Source organism: Ostrinia nubilalis, chromosome 20, assembly GCF_963855985.1.
Source record: "Ostrinia nubilalis chromosome 20, ilOstNubi1.1, whole genome shotgun sequence".
Lineage (NCBI taxonomy): Eukaryota > Metazoa > Arthropoda > Insecta > Lepidoptera > Crambidae > Ostrinia > Ostrinia nubilalis.
The window spans coordinates 941,412-957,641 of record NC_087107.1 but is presented as its reverse complement, the minus strand read 5'-3'; the positions used below and the strand labels follow the sequence as shown (position 1 = coordinate 957,641).

Here is a 16,230-nt window from a genome sequence, read left to right as displayed (position 1 = left end):
CCTAAATCCTCTCAAAATTTGGTTGTGTTGGATGAGTTTTTTGAAAAGATCACTCTGTCCAGGGATATCCGTAACCGAAACTTTCGGTTATCCGAAACCGTAACCGATTTAAAAGTTTCGGATGTAGGCAGTTTTAATTGTTTTTGTATAGCATTATATGTAAAGGCAAAACAGTCTGATTTACCTTTATAATGCCATCTAGTATAAATTTATATTATTTATTCGATGTAAAGTGTGCGGCCATGAATGAACCGAAAAAAATATCCGTAACCGAAACCGGTATAATATAATTCCTATATCCGTAACCGTATCCATAACCGAAACTACATAATATCCATAACAGCCCTAAGTAACTCAGTCCACACGCACATGGCTCAAGGGTATAGGTATTTACAGCTTAATTACTATCCATTCGCTTTAAGTTTGCCGCTGGCGATATGACGTCACTCGAAGGGAAACGTCTATAACTATAACAAACTATATTTAGAATGTTTTATTTATTAATATTGATAAGAATTGTGTATTTGTATAAAATAAGACACATTAATTGCGTTTAATCACTAACCGATTGCCTTGAATCGCGGTTGGGGGAGGGGACGCGCGTTTAGTTATGGAGTAGTGTCGATGGGAATGAAGATGTATGGTCCTTATAAATAACCCATTACCCAGGACACTACTGGCTTGGTAGTGTAGAAGGGAAAAAATATTCCCCACGACACTACTGGTAGTGTGGTTTGTTGGTGCGGTCGGTCAGAAGGGCGGCAAACTTAGCGCGAACGGGTAGTATGTGAGCCATTCCACACGTGTACATAGGTACGAGTAGTACCTATGGCATGCTATGCTAATAATAATTATTATTGTCTTTGCAACACGTCTAGCATAAATATGTAGGGTATACCTACTAGGTAAAAATAGGTGATTATATTGTAGGGCTTTTGTTCACACGGAAAAAATGACAAAGTTTTTAGTTACTTATCAAATAGGTAGTAGTAACATATATGTAGAAAACAGGAACTTAGATGCCAACGAAAGAAAATAGGCTATCAAATGTTGTTTTGGGGACTTACCTTTATAAAAATATCACATTTAAAAATTCATACCATTTGTTGTTATTTAAAAAACAATGTCAATTTTGACGATTAACTGAAAGTCTATTATCTATGAATATAGTAGCGATATATAGTATCCAGCGGCAATGGCAGTGCAAAATTTTGACAATGACTGTAGTTATCATACTTCGAGTTTGTCCATGGAGACGGCAAAAGTCCTTTAGTTGGCCATAAAGTAAACTTAACGAAAAATGTTACTTAATTGATACCGAGGCGCAACCTGGAAGCATTGCTAAGTGTGCTCCTCGTTACTGGTTCATCGTTCGTCATCGTCATTGTTCGTAAAAACCGGGTCGCGGCAGGCAAATAATAAAATTAGTCTTATGTCTTCTCCCTTATTAACTTCGATGGATAAATAGCTAAACCTCCTTGCGCGTAACTGACGTTTGTTGGAAAACCGATTTTTTCAGGCCATCGGATTTTAATTTCAAAAGTCATTGACCAATCCCAGTTCATATAATAACTATTATGACGTTTTCTATTGGCCAAAAGATTTAACTCTCTAAAAATCCGCGTGCAACCATATCCTGCTTAAATATTGTGCACTTTATTGAGCACAGATTAAACAAGCTAAATGACAAATAGAATAGATTGAAATGACAGATTGCACTTGAATTACCCTGCAGGACTGTTCTTAAAAATCAGGCAAGAATAAACACAAGACACAACGGCAACGATTTGGATGTTATGAAGTCAAAGTGCCGTATTTATAAAGTACTAGCTTTCCGCCCGCGGCTTCGCCCGCGTGGAATTTTGTCTGTCACAGAAAAACTTTATCGCGCGCGTCCCTGTTTCAAAAACCGGGATAAAAACTATCCTATGTTCTTTCCCGGGACTCAAACTATCTCTATGCCAAATTTCATCAAAATCGGTTGCGAGGTTTAAGCGGGAAAGCGTAACAGACAGACAGACAGACAGAGTTACTTTCGCATTTATAATATTATATATATATATATATATATATATATATATATATTAGGGTGTCCCTTATTTTTCAAAGTTTTAAATTTGTAACGCATAGGTCTTCATTTTGTTTGTTTACCTCTAAAACACTCGGAAATAAATTTTTACCTTATTTGGAGTACGATAACCCGTGCCGACTTGCATCGAAACATGTTGCGCGGCAGTAGCGGTGCGTATTCGCGGTGTTTGTCATTTGTTCTCAATTAATCTCGCGATTAACACCTATTGTTTGACATTTAGAAGATGGCTGTGGAATTAAGAAGCAATAAAAAAAGTATTTTCTTAGTCGGGGACGTAAATTTATCAAATAACAGGCACAAAGTTACTGTCTAATCGTCAAATTTTTGCAGTATTTTTAACATGTTTTGCGAAGTTAATTAACTGTTATTGAAAGCACTAATCTCATCATTCGGGAATGTATTCTATTTTGGGAAAAAGCTATAAATCCTACCAGAGCCTAACTGTGTAAAAAATCTTGTGTATCTTCACCATACTTGGAGGGAGTTGCAAAAAAAAAATATTTAAAAAAATCAAGATTTATAAGCGCCGCGGTGAGGAGGATTTAAAAACAAATAGAATATTTTTACAAAAACCAAAAAAACCTAGGCGTCCAGGGTGTTAAGGTATAAACCAAAAGTTAGTCAAGAAAGAAGAAAGTGCATGACAAAGAAAATTAATTAAATAAATAAAAAATAGATAGAGCACATTTGTTTCGGGGGTTTATCGTCATCTCTTACTACGCAAGATTCTATACAAACGCAAGGACATCACGACCAACTTACCAGCTCTGATGAAAGCCTTAAGGAACTCTTGAAATCCACTTTCCATAAGGTATATGAGAGTGTTGACAAATTGATTTCCAAAGCAGCCCTGAGCAAGTTTAGTCAACATCTTTGGTACTTCATGTCAGAAGAAATTGCCGTTTTATCACTCTTTGATGATGAAGGTAATGAACAAACACCGTCAATATTGTAGTAAAAGTACAAAGAGAGAGTATGTATGATTCTGGGAAGAGATACATTCCATCTGAAGAAGGTATGATTATTTCTATGGTAAATAGGACTAGTACTAATTTTTTTGTCATGTTTTTAATGAATTGATAATAATACTGCCTTATTTATTGTTGCTGGAAACCCATTGAGTGATTTAGTGTCTGTCAAGACTATACATTTATTTTTTCCATTGAAAATTGATAAGAATTTTCCCCTGAGACCCATTTCTAAATGAGATGAAGATGTTGCCTATTTAAAGGCAAAAAAGTGCTTTCTTTAAGGGTAGTTAATGATACAGCTGAGGGAGCTTTAAAGCTTTTGCAAGATTTTCATTGTTTGATCACTGCAAAGGAAGAGCGAAAGCTATTTTTGCTACCCACAGTGTAGCAAAAATCAGGCCAATATTCAGGAGCATGGAAATCTGTATCCAGAATGTAAAAAAGGGACCCTCAAAAGTAAAATATATTGTCTGATCTGTAATGTTATCTTCTTTTTATAAATATCTTTTAAAATTTAAATATTTTAATTGATTTAGCTACATAACCAAAGGGGTAAAACCAGCATTTTTTTAAATCTTCAGAGCTTAGTCGGCACGGGTTAATGTTGACGTAGGAAGATGAAATTTTGTATTCAAGTATGTCTGAGTAGTACGAAAAGAAATAGAGGGTATGCATTTCAATATCTAAAAAAAATTTTTTTTCGGCCATATAAGGGACACCCTAATATATATATATATATATATAATTATATAGTTGGGATTCATTGGTAAAGTAATATATATTCTTAGATACTCGTATATCCCCCACAAGTAAAATGACAATACCTCTACAGCTAACATGAACCTCTGCTACGTTCCCTTGATTTCTTTCCTGCGATCATTATAGGAACTATGGCAGTGTCGTATTACGGTGATCCCCAATTATTTTTACCTCGTCGCCATGGCACCGCAATTATCGATGGACGGACGCACAAAAGATGGACGTCATTTAATGATAGCTATTATCGGCCACTAGACGGTAAGTGTACGTACAATTGGGCTTGGATCATACCAGAACAAATAGGTAAGCCAGTCCTTTGTTAAATTCTATAATTTACCTATACCTATGACATTCTGAATTAGTACAATGAATATGATAGCTAAATAATTATGGTCTATACTTGAAGAACTTTGAAGATGAAAATTAAGGAATCCATAAGAGAACCAAAGTAACTGACAGCTTGCATCATTGCCCAACTTTCCTTAATGCCACATAGCAGAACTGATAGTTAAGAGGTAGGAAAGTTCTCGAGTGGCGACCATGGACCAGAAGAAGTAATGAAGAAACGCCCCTGCCCCCAGCCCAATAGACCGAAGATCTAGTGATGGTCGCAGAAAGCATGGATGCGAATAGCGCAGGAATAGTCACCAGAAAGGCCCTGCTTGATTTCAGTACCTTGAAGGGGCCGTAGTCCAGCAATAAATGTCTTTTGGCTAACACGAAAATTACAACCTGGCTTTTTAATTTGGACTGGCAACTAGAGGTCATCGTAAACACAATTGGACTGGATAATACTTCAGAGGCGCAACAATAGTGCTTCAGAGTACTATTGTTACGTCACTTGTTACGATGTTGCGGGGTGATTGAGGGTTGAAGTGATGCGGCCACATGCTTTAGTTGTGTCTTTGATATAAGTGGTCAGTTATTTTGCGCACTTTTAGATGTTTAGAACGATGACTATGGGCAGTCTGTTTGTACACTGAATAGTTGTAAAAAAACCATTGTGATTTTAGAGTTTTATCCAGTAATTTTATTTTTAAGAAGTTGATGTATAATGCCCGTAGAAAGCTATGGAATTTTTATCTGTATAATTTTAAAATTCAATCCATAAAGGCAACTTAGCAAGTTATACAACACGGGCAAAAAATGTTGTGTGATCTTTTTTTTTTATTTATAAACTACAATCTGCAGACTCTAGGTCTGCACTATTTTTAACCGACTTTAAGTTTAAACATTTTAATTTAACATAATATTTTGCTCCTCAGGTGGTTACAAAGATGGTGATGTGGATGTGGGGATGTGGATTTTTGTTCCATTTGTGATGTTATTACTAGTGAGTTACAACTTTTATGGAATTTAAATATCAACTCTAATGTTTAGTGATGCCTCACTTATTCATCCACGATAAAACTGATTCCTGCCTCAAATTATATCGCAGCTTTGAACTTATCTATCAGACTAAATGTTCATGTACACAGGAATGTAAAAAAAAGTGAAAAACCCTAAAAAGCAGTCATCCGACGATCACTTTGCGGCTCTCTTTGCCGGCATCGGGATACAAAACACAAACAGAGAATAAACCGCAACTCACCGGAACAGATTACCGTTTCTTTTTTATTTCCTTTATAATTGTTCGCTTGAAGCGAAGTTTTAACTCCTTTCGCTGAACGCTTTACTGCCAATGACCGGTGTTGCGGAGAGCGGTCTAACTTTGGATAGGGCAGTTAAATCCAAAGAGTGACTGAGTTTCTTGCGATGCTTCTTTTCAGCACTGGCCCATTTATTGTCCCGAAGCAGTGGTAGGGTTAATACTGGGACGTATAAAAGTGCTTTTTAAAAGATTATTTGCAAAAATAAATTAGTTTTATGAGTTTTTATGAGTTTTATTATATGCTGACTGATACAAAACTAAAAATAATGTAATAAATTAATACTTGGGATATGACAAGGGACATGAGGCAGATAGGTAGGTATTGTGGTATTATGTTATTATGGTACAAACTTTTTAGCTATTGCCATGTGACTATTCAAAATTATTTATTCATATCAAATCCTAGTTCCAAGTTATAATCTGTCTGTAAATATCTGCAAATAAATACGAGTATTCTGGTGACGACGATCTGGTGAAAGTCGCGGGTAGAACCTGGATGCAGCAGGGATGGCCTTTGTCCAGCACTGGACGTCATTTGGGTGAAACGAACGAACGTAATTTACGTATTCATTATTAACAAACCATCTTTACCACTTCGAGTGAAATGGACACTTTTTTTAAACTGTGTCTGATATTTATGCCATATCAACTTTTCTACACCCGCGGAACCAAATGTAATCCTGTAGGTAGTTCTTTTTGAAGTATAAAATTGCACCAGCGGAGTTTCTTTGTCCGTTGACCAGTGGCTTTGAATTTTTTACTATCAAATCCACAGAGACTGGAGTATTACGGCTGTAATTTCGAGTATCACCGCTGTAATTTCTTCCCATTCACGGATCAAGGTACTCTTTGTGAGTGGGATTGTCTGAAGAGCGAGTCAAGATGAGCCTTTTTGTGTTCGGATATTCGATGTTGCTTTCTGAATGGAATGATGGTGTCATCTTGTGTCTGTGCATGTTCAATTCTTTCCTCTTTCTTGCAACGCATTAATAAGGACTAAATATTGCTATATGTAAAGACAATTAAACAACACAAGCTTAGTTTAGTTTAGGACTAGACGCTGTATTAAAACATTTAAGATTTATTTATTTTTATTGCGCACCACACCATGTAGGTTTCAACTAGGTACCTACACTATTTTATGGGGGGATACGATAATAGTTTCTTTTACGTCGGTACTGGTTCTGTATTAATGTTTGTTTGAAATGGAGCTAAGATGCTCCAAATACGAAATGCATAAATTAAAGATAACGTCACACAATAAAGGCAAACGACTTGAACTAAACTAATTCAGGCAGTTCCCGTAAAATGCGGTTTCGTGCGAACTGGAGTTAGCGCACTAACTAGATCACCCGACTTCGCATGAGATCGACTCCAACTTGCAGCAATTGGTGCAAATTGCTCGGTTCAGTGTTATCGGTGTTCCTAACGCGTTCATGCTAATGCAAGGAACTTGATGCTTTTGAGTTGGGAGTTGGCGTATTTGGATGATTTCAAGAAAGCTTATGATAACCGTTTTAACGTGATATCATGATTGGAACAGCTTCGGGTCTAGTCGGCCTCATTTTACTTGGTCTGAGATCGATAGAGTAAAATGAACACTAATGCTACTTCGCTGCTTCTTCTCAGCACTGGCCCATTTTTTGTCCCGAAGCAGTGGTAGGGTTCAAAAGTGTTTTTTAAAAGCCTATTTGCAAAAAAATAATGTTACCAGTGTGGCTTCACACTGAAGAGGAAAAATTCGGTCTGATTGGCCTATCTCCGACGCAGCACGGCAGCTTATTACACCAATACATTACAATGAAAGTGTACTATGCAACAAAAAAGTAATTATACATAGATATAATACTCGTAGATTAATGTGTTGCTAGTGACTATGAGCTGTGAGCTTGGCGCGAAAACAAGGCTGGGTTGCACCCCTGTTCGATTTTACGTTGCTTTAACAAACATCAAAAATCTGTCAAACTCCGTACAAAATACACCGGCTATCGTTAAAGTTATAGGTAAAGTTTGATGGTGCTACTCAGCCTAAGTATCAGATGCACCATAAAAATACAATACAAAACAACCACAGTATAAAAATATATTTAAATATCATCTACAAGACCATCTATTTTCCGACTGGAAAATGATTTGCTTCTGCATTTCTTATAGACTCATTTATGGGCCTATAACCCAAGGCCTCTTAAGTTTTCCACCTCATTCCCTAATGTCAAATCGCTAAGCCGTCAACATTTACGTTCCCAAACAGCCGGCGATCTGTAAATAAACAGGCAAACTCGCGTTATTATTTACAAGCCTCGCCTGCTCCATTGAACATTGCGACCTGCAATTTTCCTTGAGCCATTTCCTTTTGGGGATATAGGGTGTTGCAGGAGTGGAATAAAAATATAAGTCTATTAATATTCCACTTGATTTATTATTACCTAATTGTTGTTAGTATGATTGCATTGAAAGAAACGAACTTTTAAGATATGGTGAGATGCTTAAGCTTTTGAAAAGCTCTTTTACAAGTTTCACATTAACCCTACCACTGCTTCCGGACAATAAATGGGCCAGAGCTGAGACGAAGCAGTGCAAGAAAGTCAGTCACTATCATCATCATAGATATTTTCGTTATCGAGACATCTTTCATTTATTCTGCATCAGATATGGCTGACCTGCCACTACATAATGTTTTCATTTTATTATAACCTCGTTCCGGATTAAATCCCAGGTTCTAGTCGATCTTTCTATAGCTCATAGTCCGTAAATTAGCTTTACTATTTTTCATCATCATCACATCCTCATCATCATCATCAGGTCATTTGAATTTGTTAACCGTGTAATTAAGAGGCAAATGGAGAACACTCTCCTTTTATAATAAAGAGTTAGATATTCTTCAGCAAAGATCTTGTTGCAGCAATCAATGCGATCGACAACACCCTCTAAGCGGACAAATTGAGAGCAATGAAGTCGAAGCGTCGCTCTTCAATCATTCAACTTAACGACAATACTGGGGTGGGAGGCGTGGAGTACGCAGGAATGGATACGGTATTTTGCTGATAAAATACTACCTATCTAGTTTATTCCTTAGAAAGAGGTCGATTTCATGGAAGACTTTCTTTGACTTCTTATTTTTATAAAGCGAAAGCAGCAATCTTAAATTATAATTTGACAACTATCGCAATAATTCAAAATGTTATAAATTTTTCAAAAGAGATTTAAATACTTGAAAGAATTGACTGCCTCTTGCAAGACTTGAGCCTTTGTATGCAGTCCACTATTAAAATGTAAACCTTCTCTAAGAAGAAACGCCACATAGAGCTCGCTGTTACAATCTTCCACATTTTTCCTCTAGCCACTGGCAACTAACTTCTTAAGATCGTTGACCCATAGGGTAGGAAGATAGAGCGTACCTAATCGACGCAATTGCCGTGACCTCTATCTCTAAATCTTTTTTTTTATCCACAACGAGGAACCTCTTCACCTGACGGAAAGTGATGATTAGGTCGAAAGGGAAAACGAGCTTCACTGGGAATTCACAACCACAGAGTAGTTAACTGGCTGTCTTTACTGTCTTACCTCTAACTGGAACACAACAGTGCTATGTTAACATTGTTGTTATAGCGACAGTGTTAGGGTCCTAACGAATATTAGTATAAATGAATAGCGGACTGTATAAAAATAGGTGCTGTAATTCTCGCCAGCCTAATTAGGACTACGCGGTAATCGTGCGTTGACGGTGGTGTCCAAAGGCGAGTGTGTGAACCGAGCGCCGCCGATTATGACGCTGTCGGCCCGAGGTGACGTTAGTCATCGTACGCCGCCCGCACGTCTCCTCCCGCGCGTTGTTGGCTTCCCAACAGACTTAGGTAAGATTATGCCGTATCTATTTTCCTTCTTAGCTCCACACGCAAGATTCACAGGACTATAACAACGTAACAGTGTAGGAGCGGGACTAATGGCCGATCCTAAACAATTTGGCCGCCGCTTTTTATACAAAGCTTTTCCCGATCACTGTTTGTTGACTGAGTGGGGTCAGCTAAGTTAATAGATACTTGTTTCCATTTACGACATTATGTGTAGTGACTTATCCTGACGACACATTCTTATTAAATGGTTTATTCAAATCACAGCGGATGATCACATTGGCCTATCTTAAAGATATTTTTTAATATTGTTATCTGCCAATCAGTTTTTTATACGATCTAAAGTGAAATAATCTTGCCACGCTCGACTATTTGATTGTAGTGAACCCACTTGTAACACAAGCATTTACCTTAGTACGAGAGGTTAACGAGACTAAAATTCTTTAAAAACAAAAAAAAATTTGAAAAGATTCAATCGTCTTCGTCTAAATTTATACATATAACTCAAAAGTGACTTACTGACTGACTGACATAGTGATCTATCAACGCACAACCCAAACCACTGGACGAATCGGGCTGACAGGCATGCAGGTAGATGTTATGACGTAGGCATCCGCTAAGAAAGGATTTTACGAAACTCCACCCCTAAGGGGATAAAACGGCATCCACGCGTACGAAGTCGCGGGCGGCCGCTAGTTATTCATAAAAACCATTTATACTCGTAAATTTTATTACCAAAACAATCTTTTCACAAATATTTGTAAACCTGTCGATTTCCCCGATACCGTTGACGCTGACCAACGTCTGACATCAAAGGCATAGTGTCGCCGCGCGGCTTTTGTCGCTCCAGTAATAATAAATGGCGGCTTTGTGGGCCCACTGGACGCTTTAACGAGACATACAATAACCTTTGAATGGTGGGGGATACTCGCGTTAAGGTGGGCGAGTTTGATGCTGAAAGTCATTCTTTGAATAGCTACTGTACCGCTAAAACAAAATAATCATCAATGAAATCTGATGTCTAAGCTATAGAGCTTTTAATAAAATATTATTAGTAGGTTAACGCACATTTCTAAGATCACTTTTAAACATACCTGTCTTTTAGTTTCTTGCGCTGCTTCTTCTCAGCACTGGGCCATTTATTGTCCTGAAGCAGTAGTAGGGTTAATACTGGGACGTGTAAAAGTGCTTTTTTAAAGCCTACTTACAGAAATAAATGAGTTTTATGAGTTTTTTATGAGTTTTTCCATTTTTCGTAGAGATAGAGCTTTGTCTGGCGTATCTTTACAAAATAGTATGAATTAAATAGTGTAACTAACATTAAAGTATCTTACGTTTTTTTACCCTGTACGAGAGATGGTAGAGTCAATTCATAATCGCAAAAAATCATGGAACCTTTTTTATTCGCTCTAAATGGATCGAATATGATGTCCTTACCGAGAATAGCGTCCCCCGAGCTTTGTTAGTCACACGGATTGCTATCGACAAAACGACCGCAACACGTCAGTTGCGTTCGCAACTTTGTACGGAATCGGTTTCCAAATTAATTGACGAATTCACAACCCTTTACCATTCGGCATTTTAATTTAATTATTGAAAGCCTCAAAATGACACCCCAACCGATCGGCAATATGAACTCACAACGATACCTGTACCAGCTGTATAAACCGATACTAACCTTAATGTTGATCTGCGGTTACAATCTCGGTTTTAACAGAAACGCCTTCACCAAATTCGTCATCCGAGTGTACTCAGTTTTCCTCATCGTCATCATCAGTTACGCCAACATGACTTGCTGTCCAGCTCAAGAGATATCCTTTATTTGGCCTTTGTTGGAATACGTCGTATACGTCATGATAATGTTGTTCTACAAAAGCCGTATGCCGGTTTACTTTCGCAAGCTCGTCGAGATTGACACGTTTTTGCGTATTAACAATCGCCACTACTACAAAACTCGGACGAAAATTTACGGTTTAATAATCACGATGTTCTGCATTCGATTTGCTTTCGTCACTGGGTACTGTTTATTACACTCTTGCTATACTTCGGCGATTATGTTTGGTGTATATGAGTTCTCGATGGTAGCTTTAGATATTAATCGGATCTGGAGGTTTTGTATATTTGAGGAGATCTGGTACCGGCTCAAATTGTTGAGGATGAGGATACGAGAGTCCCCTGAGGAGAACTATTATTTGTACGTGAAAGATAACAAGATGTTGAAGGAAAATAAGATGAGGTTTGCCTTGTATCTGTACCAACGAATTGCAGATCTGCTGGATTTGATTTCGCCTGAACTGAACGCATCGGTAAGTTATGTTACTAATGTGATCTTCATTATTATTTTAAAAGCTGTGCACGTGGCTTTGTAAGAGTCTAAAGGCCTCCACAGACCAAACGCAGGGCAGTAGCAGTGCAGTTTGAATGCGGGCTCGCGCAAGTTGTAATATAAGAAACTCTTTGAAGTGTGTCACACCAAATTTGGACGCGGGCCCGCGCTCCAACCGCGCTGCACTGCCAACTGCCGAACTACAAACGAGGCGGCGCGGGTGCGGGTCAGAAGCGGCGCGAACACAGGCCCGCGCTATTGTATTACTTTGGCGGCCATATTAGCATGACACACCGGACGCAGGACGGTAGCAGCGCGGTGAAAGCGGTTTTCGAATATTTAAATTCTTGACAACCGCCCGCGTTGCAACTGCTTTGAAACTGCGCTGCTTTCAGTGTGCCTCAGCCGCGCTGCAACTGACCCGCACTGCTTCTGACCCGTGTTTGGTCTGTGAAAGCCTTTAATCATTTCTCAAAACATCAATCATTAAAATCAATTCGATCGAACAAGATTATAAATGATAGGTAGGTAACTGTATTTTAGGTTAGGTTGTTAGCAACCAGTATTGTTAATAGCATCTTTTTTGTTGTAGCTGTTCATGGGTGTGATCTGCAGTGTACCAAAGAATATCATCAACATATACCGCATCTTGTTGGTAGTTGACGATAGTGTAAGTGTGTTTTACTTTATGCAATAAGAAAACACACAATGAAATTGAATTGTAGTATTTTTCTCAATTCCAGATACCAACCGAGTCTCTCGGGATCATGGTGTTCCAAATATTCCAGACGTCAATATTCATATTCACTCCCTGCATCGTCGTTGAGATGTACCAGTCTGAGGTTGAGAAGATCAGACTGTTCTTGATGCACCAACTTGTGCATGAAGAAGGTAGGTACTTAAATTTATGGATTGAAGGAGAAATTTTCGACAGAAAATTCCGTAACTCAATAATATTTTTTGTATTTTCCAGATCTCGAAATCAGAAGAGACATCCAGATATTCCTTCAGTACACCAGTATAAGAACTTTTCGCTACAAAATATGGCGCATCATACCCATGGACTTGAGCCTGCCTTTACAACTCATGAACATTTGCACCACTTACGTTATTGTTATAGTTAATTTTACTAAAGTTTTTGACTAAGTAGCAAAATAGTCCAGTAGAATTAGCTTTTAAATCGGAAATAATTCCTACAAAAGATTTTATTGTTTTAATGGCTTCATTGGTTGCCCATTAAGACTCTCCTAAGTTTTCGACTTCGACGGAGTTGTGCTTAAGTGGTGGGGGCCCCCGAAAGAGGCATTTTTTCGGTTTTCCGGTTATACCGCGTAAAGGACTTACCCTATCAAAAAGTGGTCTTCATGACGGTTGAAGGGCACTTAATCCTGCATTGAATAAGACCAAATTCATATGTTTTGGACAAACCGTTCTCGCGCTAAAGTTCGGCAAAGTAGAAAATATACGTATAATTAATGACCCTCTCCACGTCCAATGGTTTGTTACCCACAGGCTTCCAAGTCTTGAAAAGGGCCACCTCAACCAGTGTAACCCTATCAAGGCTTACGAGCTTGATGCGCCTATCCTTGTTCGTCCCAGCCGTTCCTTAACTGCGGTTGCTGCACCTCTTCCTGGCACTCACCTGAACGACTCTGTGTTACCTACTGTGGCTGCCCCTCTTCCTTGTATCCTCCTGCATGACTACGTTGCCTAGCCGTATGCCTGGTATAAGGTTCGACGCCAAAAATCAACAACAATAAGTTCATATTAAAACGCTGAAGAGTTTTTTGTTTGTTTGTTTGAACGCACTAATCTTAAGAATTACTAGTTTGATTGAAATCATTATTTTTGTGTTGAATAGCTCATACATTGAGGAAGGCTATAGGATATTTACAATCACTCTACTACTAATAGAGGCGAAGCAGTAAAGAAAAATGTTGCAAGCACGGAAAATAGTATTTAAACTATTTTCACGCGTACAAAGTTGATTTTGTGGCGTCGAACCTTGGACCAGGCATATAGCTAAGCAATGCAATCGTACAGGAGGGTACAAGGAAGAGAGGCAGCCACATTAGGTAACACAGAGTCGTTCAGGAGAGTGTCAGGAAGAGGTGCAGCAACCGCAGTTAAGGAATGGCTGGGACGAACAAGGATAAGCGAATCAAACTTGTGAGCCTTGTTAGGGTTACACTGGTTAAAGCGACCCTTTACAAGGCTTGGAAGCATGTGGGTAACAAGCCATTGGACGTGGAGAGGGTCATTAATTATACGTATATTTTCTACTTTGCCGAACTTTAGCGCGAGAACGGTTTGTCCAAAACATATGAATTTGGTCTTATTCAATGCAGGATTAAGTGCCCTTTAACCGTCATGAAGACCACTTTTCGATAGGGTAAGTCCTTTACGCGGTATAACCGGAAAACCGAAAAAACGCCGCTTTCGGGGGCCCCCACCACTTAAGCACAACTCCGTCGAAGTCGAAAACTTAGGAGAGTCTTAATGGGCAACCAATGAAGCCATTAAAGCAAAAAAATCTTTTGTAGGAATTATTTCCGATTTAATCAATTTTTGTGTTTAATTCTACTGGCCTAAAAGGAGAAAATGTCTATCTACTTAATTGTTGTAACCAGCACCAGATGTTGCCCCGAAGTGGTGGTAGGGCAAGCTATATTTGGAACTTGTAATAGCGCTTTTTAAACTTGAAAAATGACTTTATGAGTTTTAATTGTGCTCAAGGAATTTTCTTTAATAATTTTAAAATAATTCAAAGATCCATCATCATCATTTCAGCCATAGGACGTCCACTGCTGAACATTGGCCTTTCCCAATTATTTGCATGTTGACCGATTGGTAGCAGCCTGCATCCAACGCCTTTGCAGTTTTCTTTATAATATTAATTGAGAGATTAACTACATAATGATTAACTACGTCGGCCGTTTGGTGTAGTGGTTCTAAAACGGACTACTATGCCGAGAGGTCCCGGGTTCGATTCCCGGCCGGGCAGAAATTGAAATGATGAATTTTAATTTCTGTGACGGGTCTGGGTGTTACTATGTATAATATGTATGTATTTAAAAAGTATATATGTAGTATATCCGTTAAACAATACAACCCATAACACAAGCATATTAATTGCTTACTTTGGGGCTAGATAGCGCTGTGTGAAATTGTCGAAAGATATTTATATTTATAACTAGCTGACCCGGCGAACTTTGTTCCGCCTTAATGGCAATGACTTTTTTTTTTATTTCGAACGGGATACAAAGTGTCCTATGTCCTTCTCCTGGCTCTAAACTACCTCCCTGACAATTTTCAGCTAAATCGGTTCAGCCGTTCTTGAGTTATAAGTGGAGTAACTAACACGACTTTCTTTTATATATACAGGGTGTTAGGTAAATGGGTATATGAGCCGGCACTAGCCCATTTTAACATGGGCATATAAATGGTATGGTGAAGTCAGAAATTTGATATCATCATTATAATTTTTTTTATTTTCATACAAAATAAATTTTATATTATCCGATTTGTATGAAAATTAAAATAATTAAAATGTAGATATCAATTTTCTGACTTCACCATACCATTTATATGACCATGTTAACATGGGCTAGTGTCGGCTCATATACCCATTTACCTAACACCCTGTATAGATATGTATGTATTTAAAAAGTATATATGTAGTATATCCGTTAAACAATACAACCCATAACACAAGCATATTAATTGCTTACTTTGGGGCTAGATAGCGCTGTGTGAAATTGTCGAAAGATATTTATATTTATAACTAGCTGACCCGGCGAACTTTGTTCCGCCTTAATGGCAATGACTTTTTTTTTTTATTTCGAACGGGATAAAAAGTGTCCTATGTCCTTCTCCTGGCTCTAAACTACCTCCCTGACAATTTTCAGCTAAATCGGTTCAGCCGTTCTTGAGTTATAAGTGGAGTAACTAACACGACTTTCTTTTATATATATAGATTAATCATAATTCGATCGTTCAACTTCAACGACTTAAACTTCAGTTAACTTACTAAATAAGTTTGGCTTTAGATGTTCCTAAGAAATAATTTTTTGAGGATGTTTCAGTGGTTTTAGGTTCAATATTTCTGTCTGTCTGTCCGTCCGTCTGTCTGTCTATCTACGAGTATGTATTTATTTATTTATAGAAACCAACAGCTTATCTATCTATCTATATAAATAAAAATGAATTGATGTTCGTTAGTCTGATTAAAACTCGAGAACGGCTGGGCCGATTGAGCTGATTTTAGTTTTAAAATGTTTGTCGTAGTCCAGGGTAGGTCTAAACGGTTAGCAAATACGCGCGCGATATTGTTTTTCTGTGACAGACAAAATTCCACGCGGGCGAAGCCACGGGCGGAAAGCTAGTTGGAAATATAACCGCAAACCATTGAAGTGGATCACAAAGATGGAGGTTATCGTTAATCCGATGTTCAGTGGATCCGTCACACGACATCAAAGGCTGACAGCTTGTTAACAGTGGTACTTTTTATTGTGCCGTTTGCCTTGGATTTGTGTTTGTGGTTTGAAAATAGATGGTTGGGTTTTAGAAGGACGCAAGTA

The 16,230-nt window shown here is 38.2% G+C and overlaps 1 protein-coding gene across 1 annotated transcript; it reads left to right on the top strand.

Moving 5' to 3' along the window:
* Positions 1-10,931: 10,931 nt before the first annotated feature.
* LOC135081839 (uncharacterized) lies at positions 10,932-12,796 on the top strand. The gene is made up of 4 exons (XM_063976619.1): positions 10,932-11,630; positions 12,243-12,320; positions 12,394-12,541; positions 12,624-12,796. The coding sequence occupies exons 1-4, from the start codon at positions 10,932-10,934 to the stop codon at positions 12,794-12,796; spliced, it is 1,098 nt and encodes a 365-aa protein (XP_063832689.1).
* The last annotated feature ends 3,434 nt before the right edge of the window (positions 12,797-16,230 follow it).

Bases quoted from the DNA above. Each gene is read 5' to 3' on its own strand.
- LOC135081839 (XM_063976619.1), top strand. From the start codon at position 10,932: ATGACACCCCAACCGATCGGCAATATGAACTCACAACGATACCTGTAC. The intron at 11,631-12,242 runs GTAAGTTATGTT...TTTTTGTTGTAG, and splicing joins CGCCTGAACTGAACGCATCG to CTGTTCATGGGTGTGATCTG. The intron at 12,321-12,393 runs GTAAGTGTGTTT...TCTCAATTCCAG, and splicing joins TGTTGGTAGTTGACGATAGT to ATACCAACCGAGTCTCTCGG.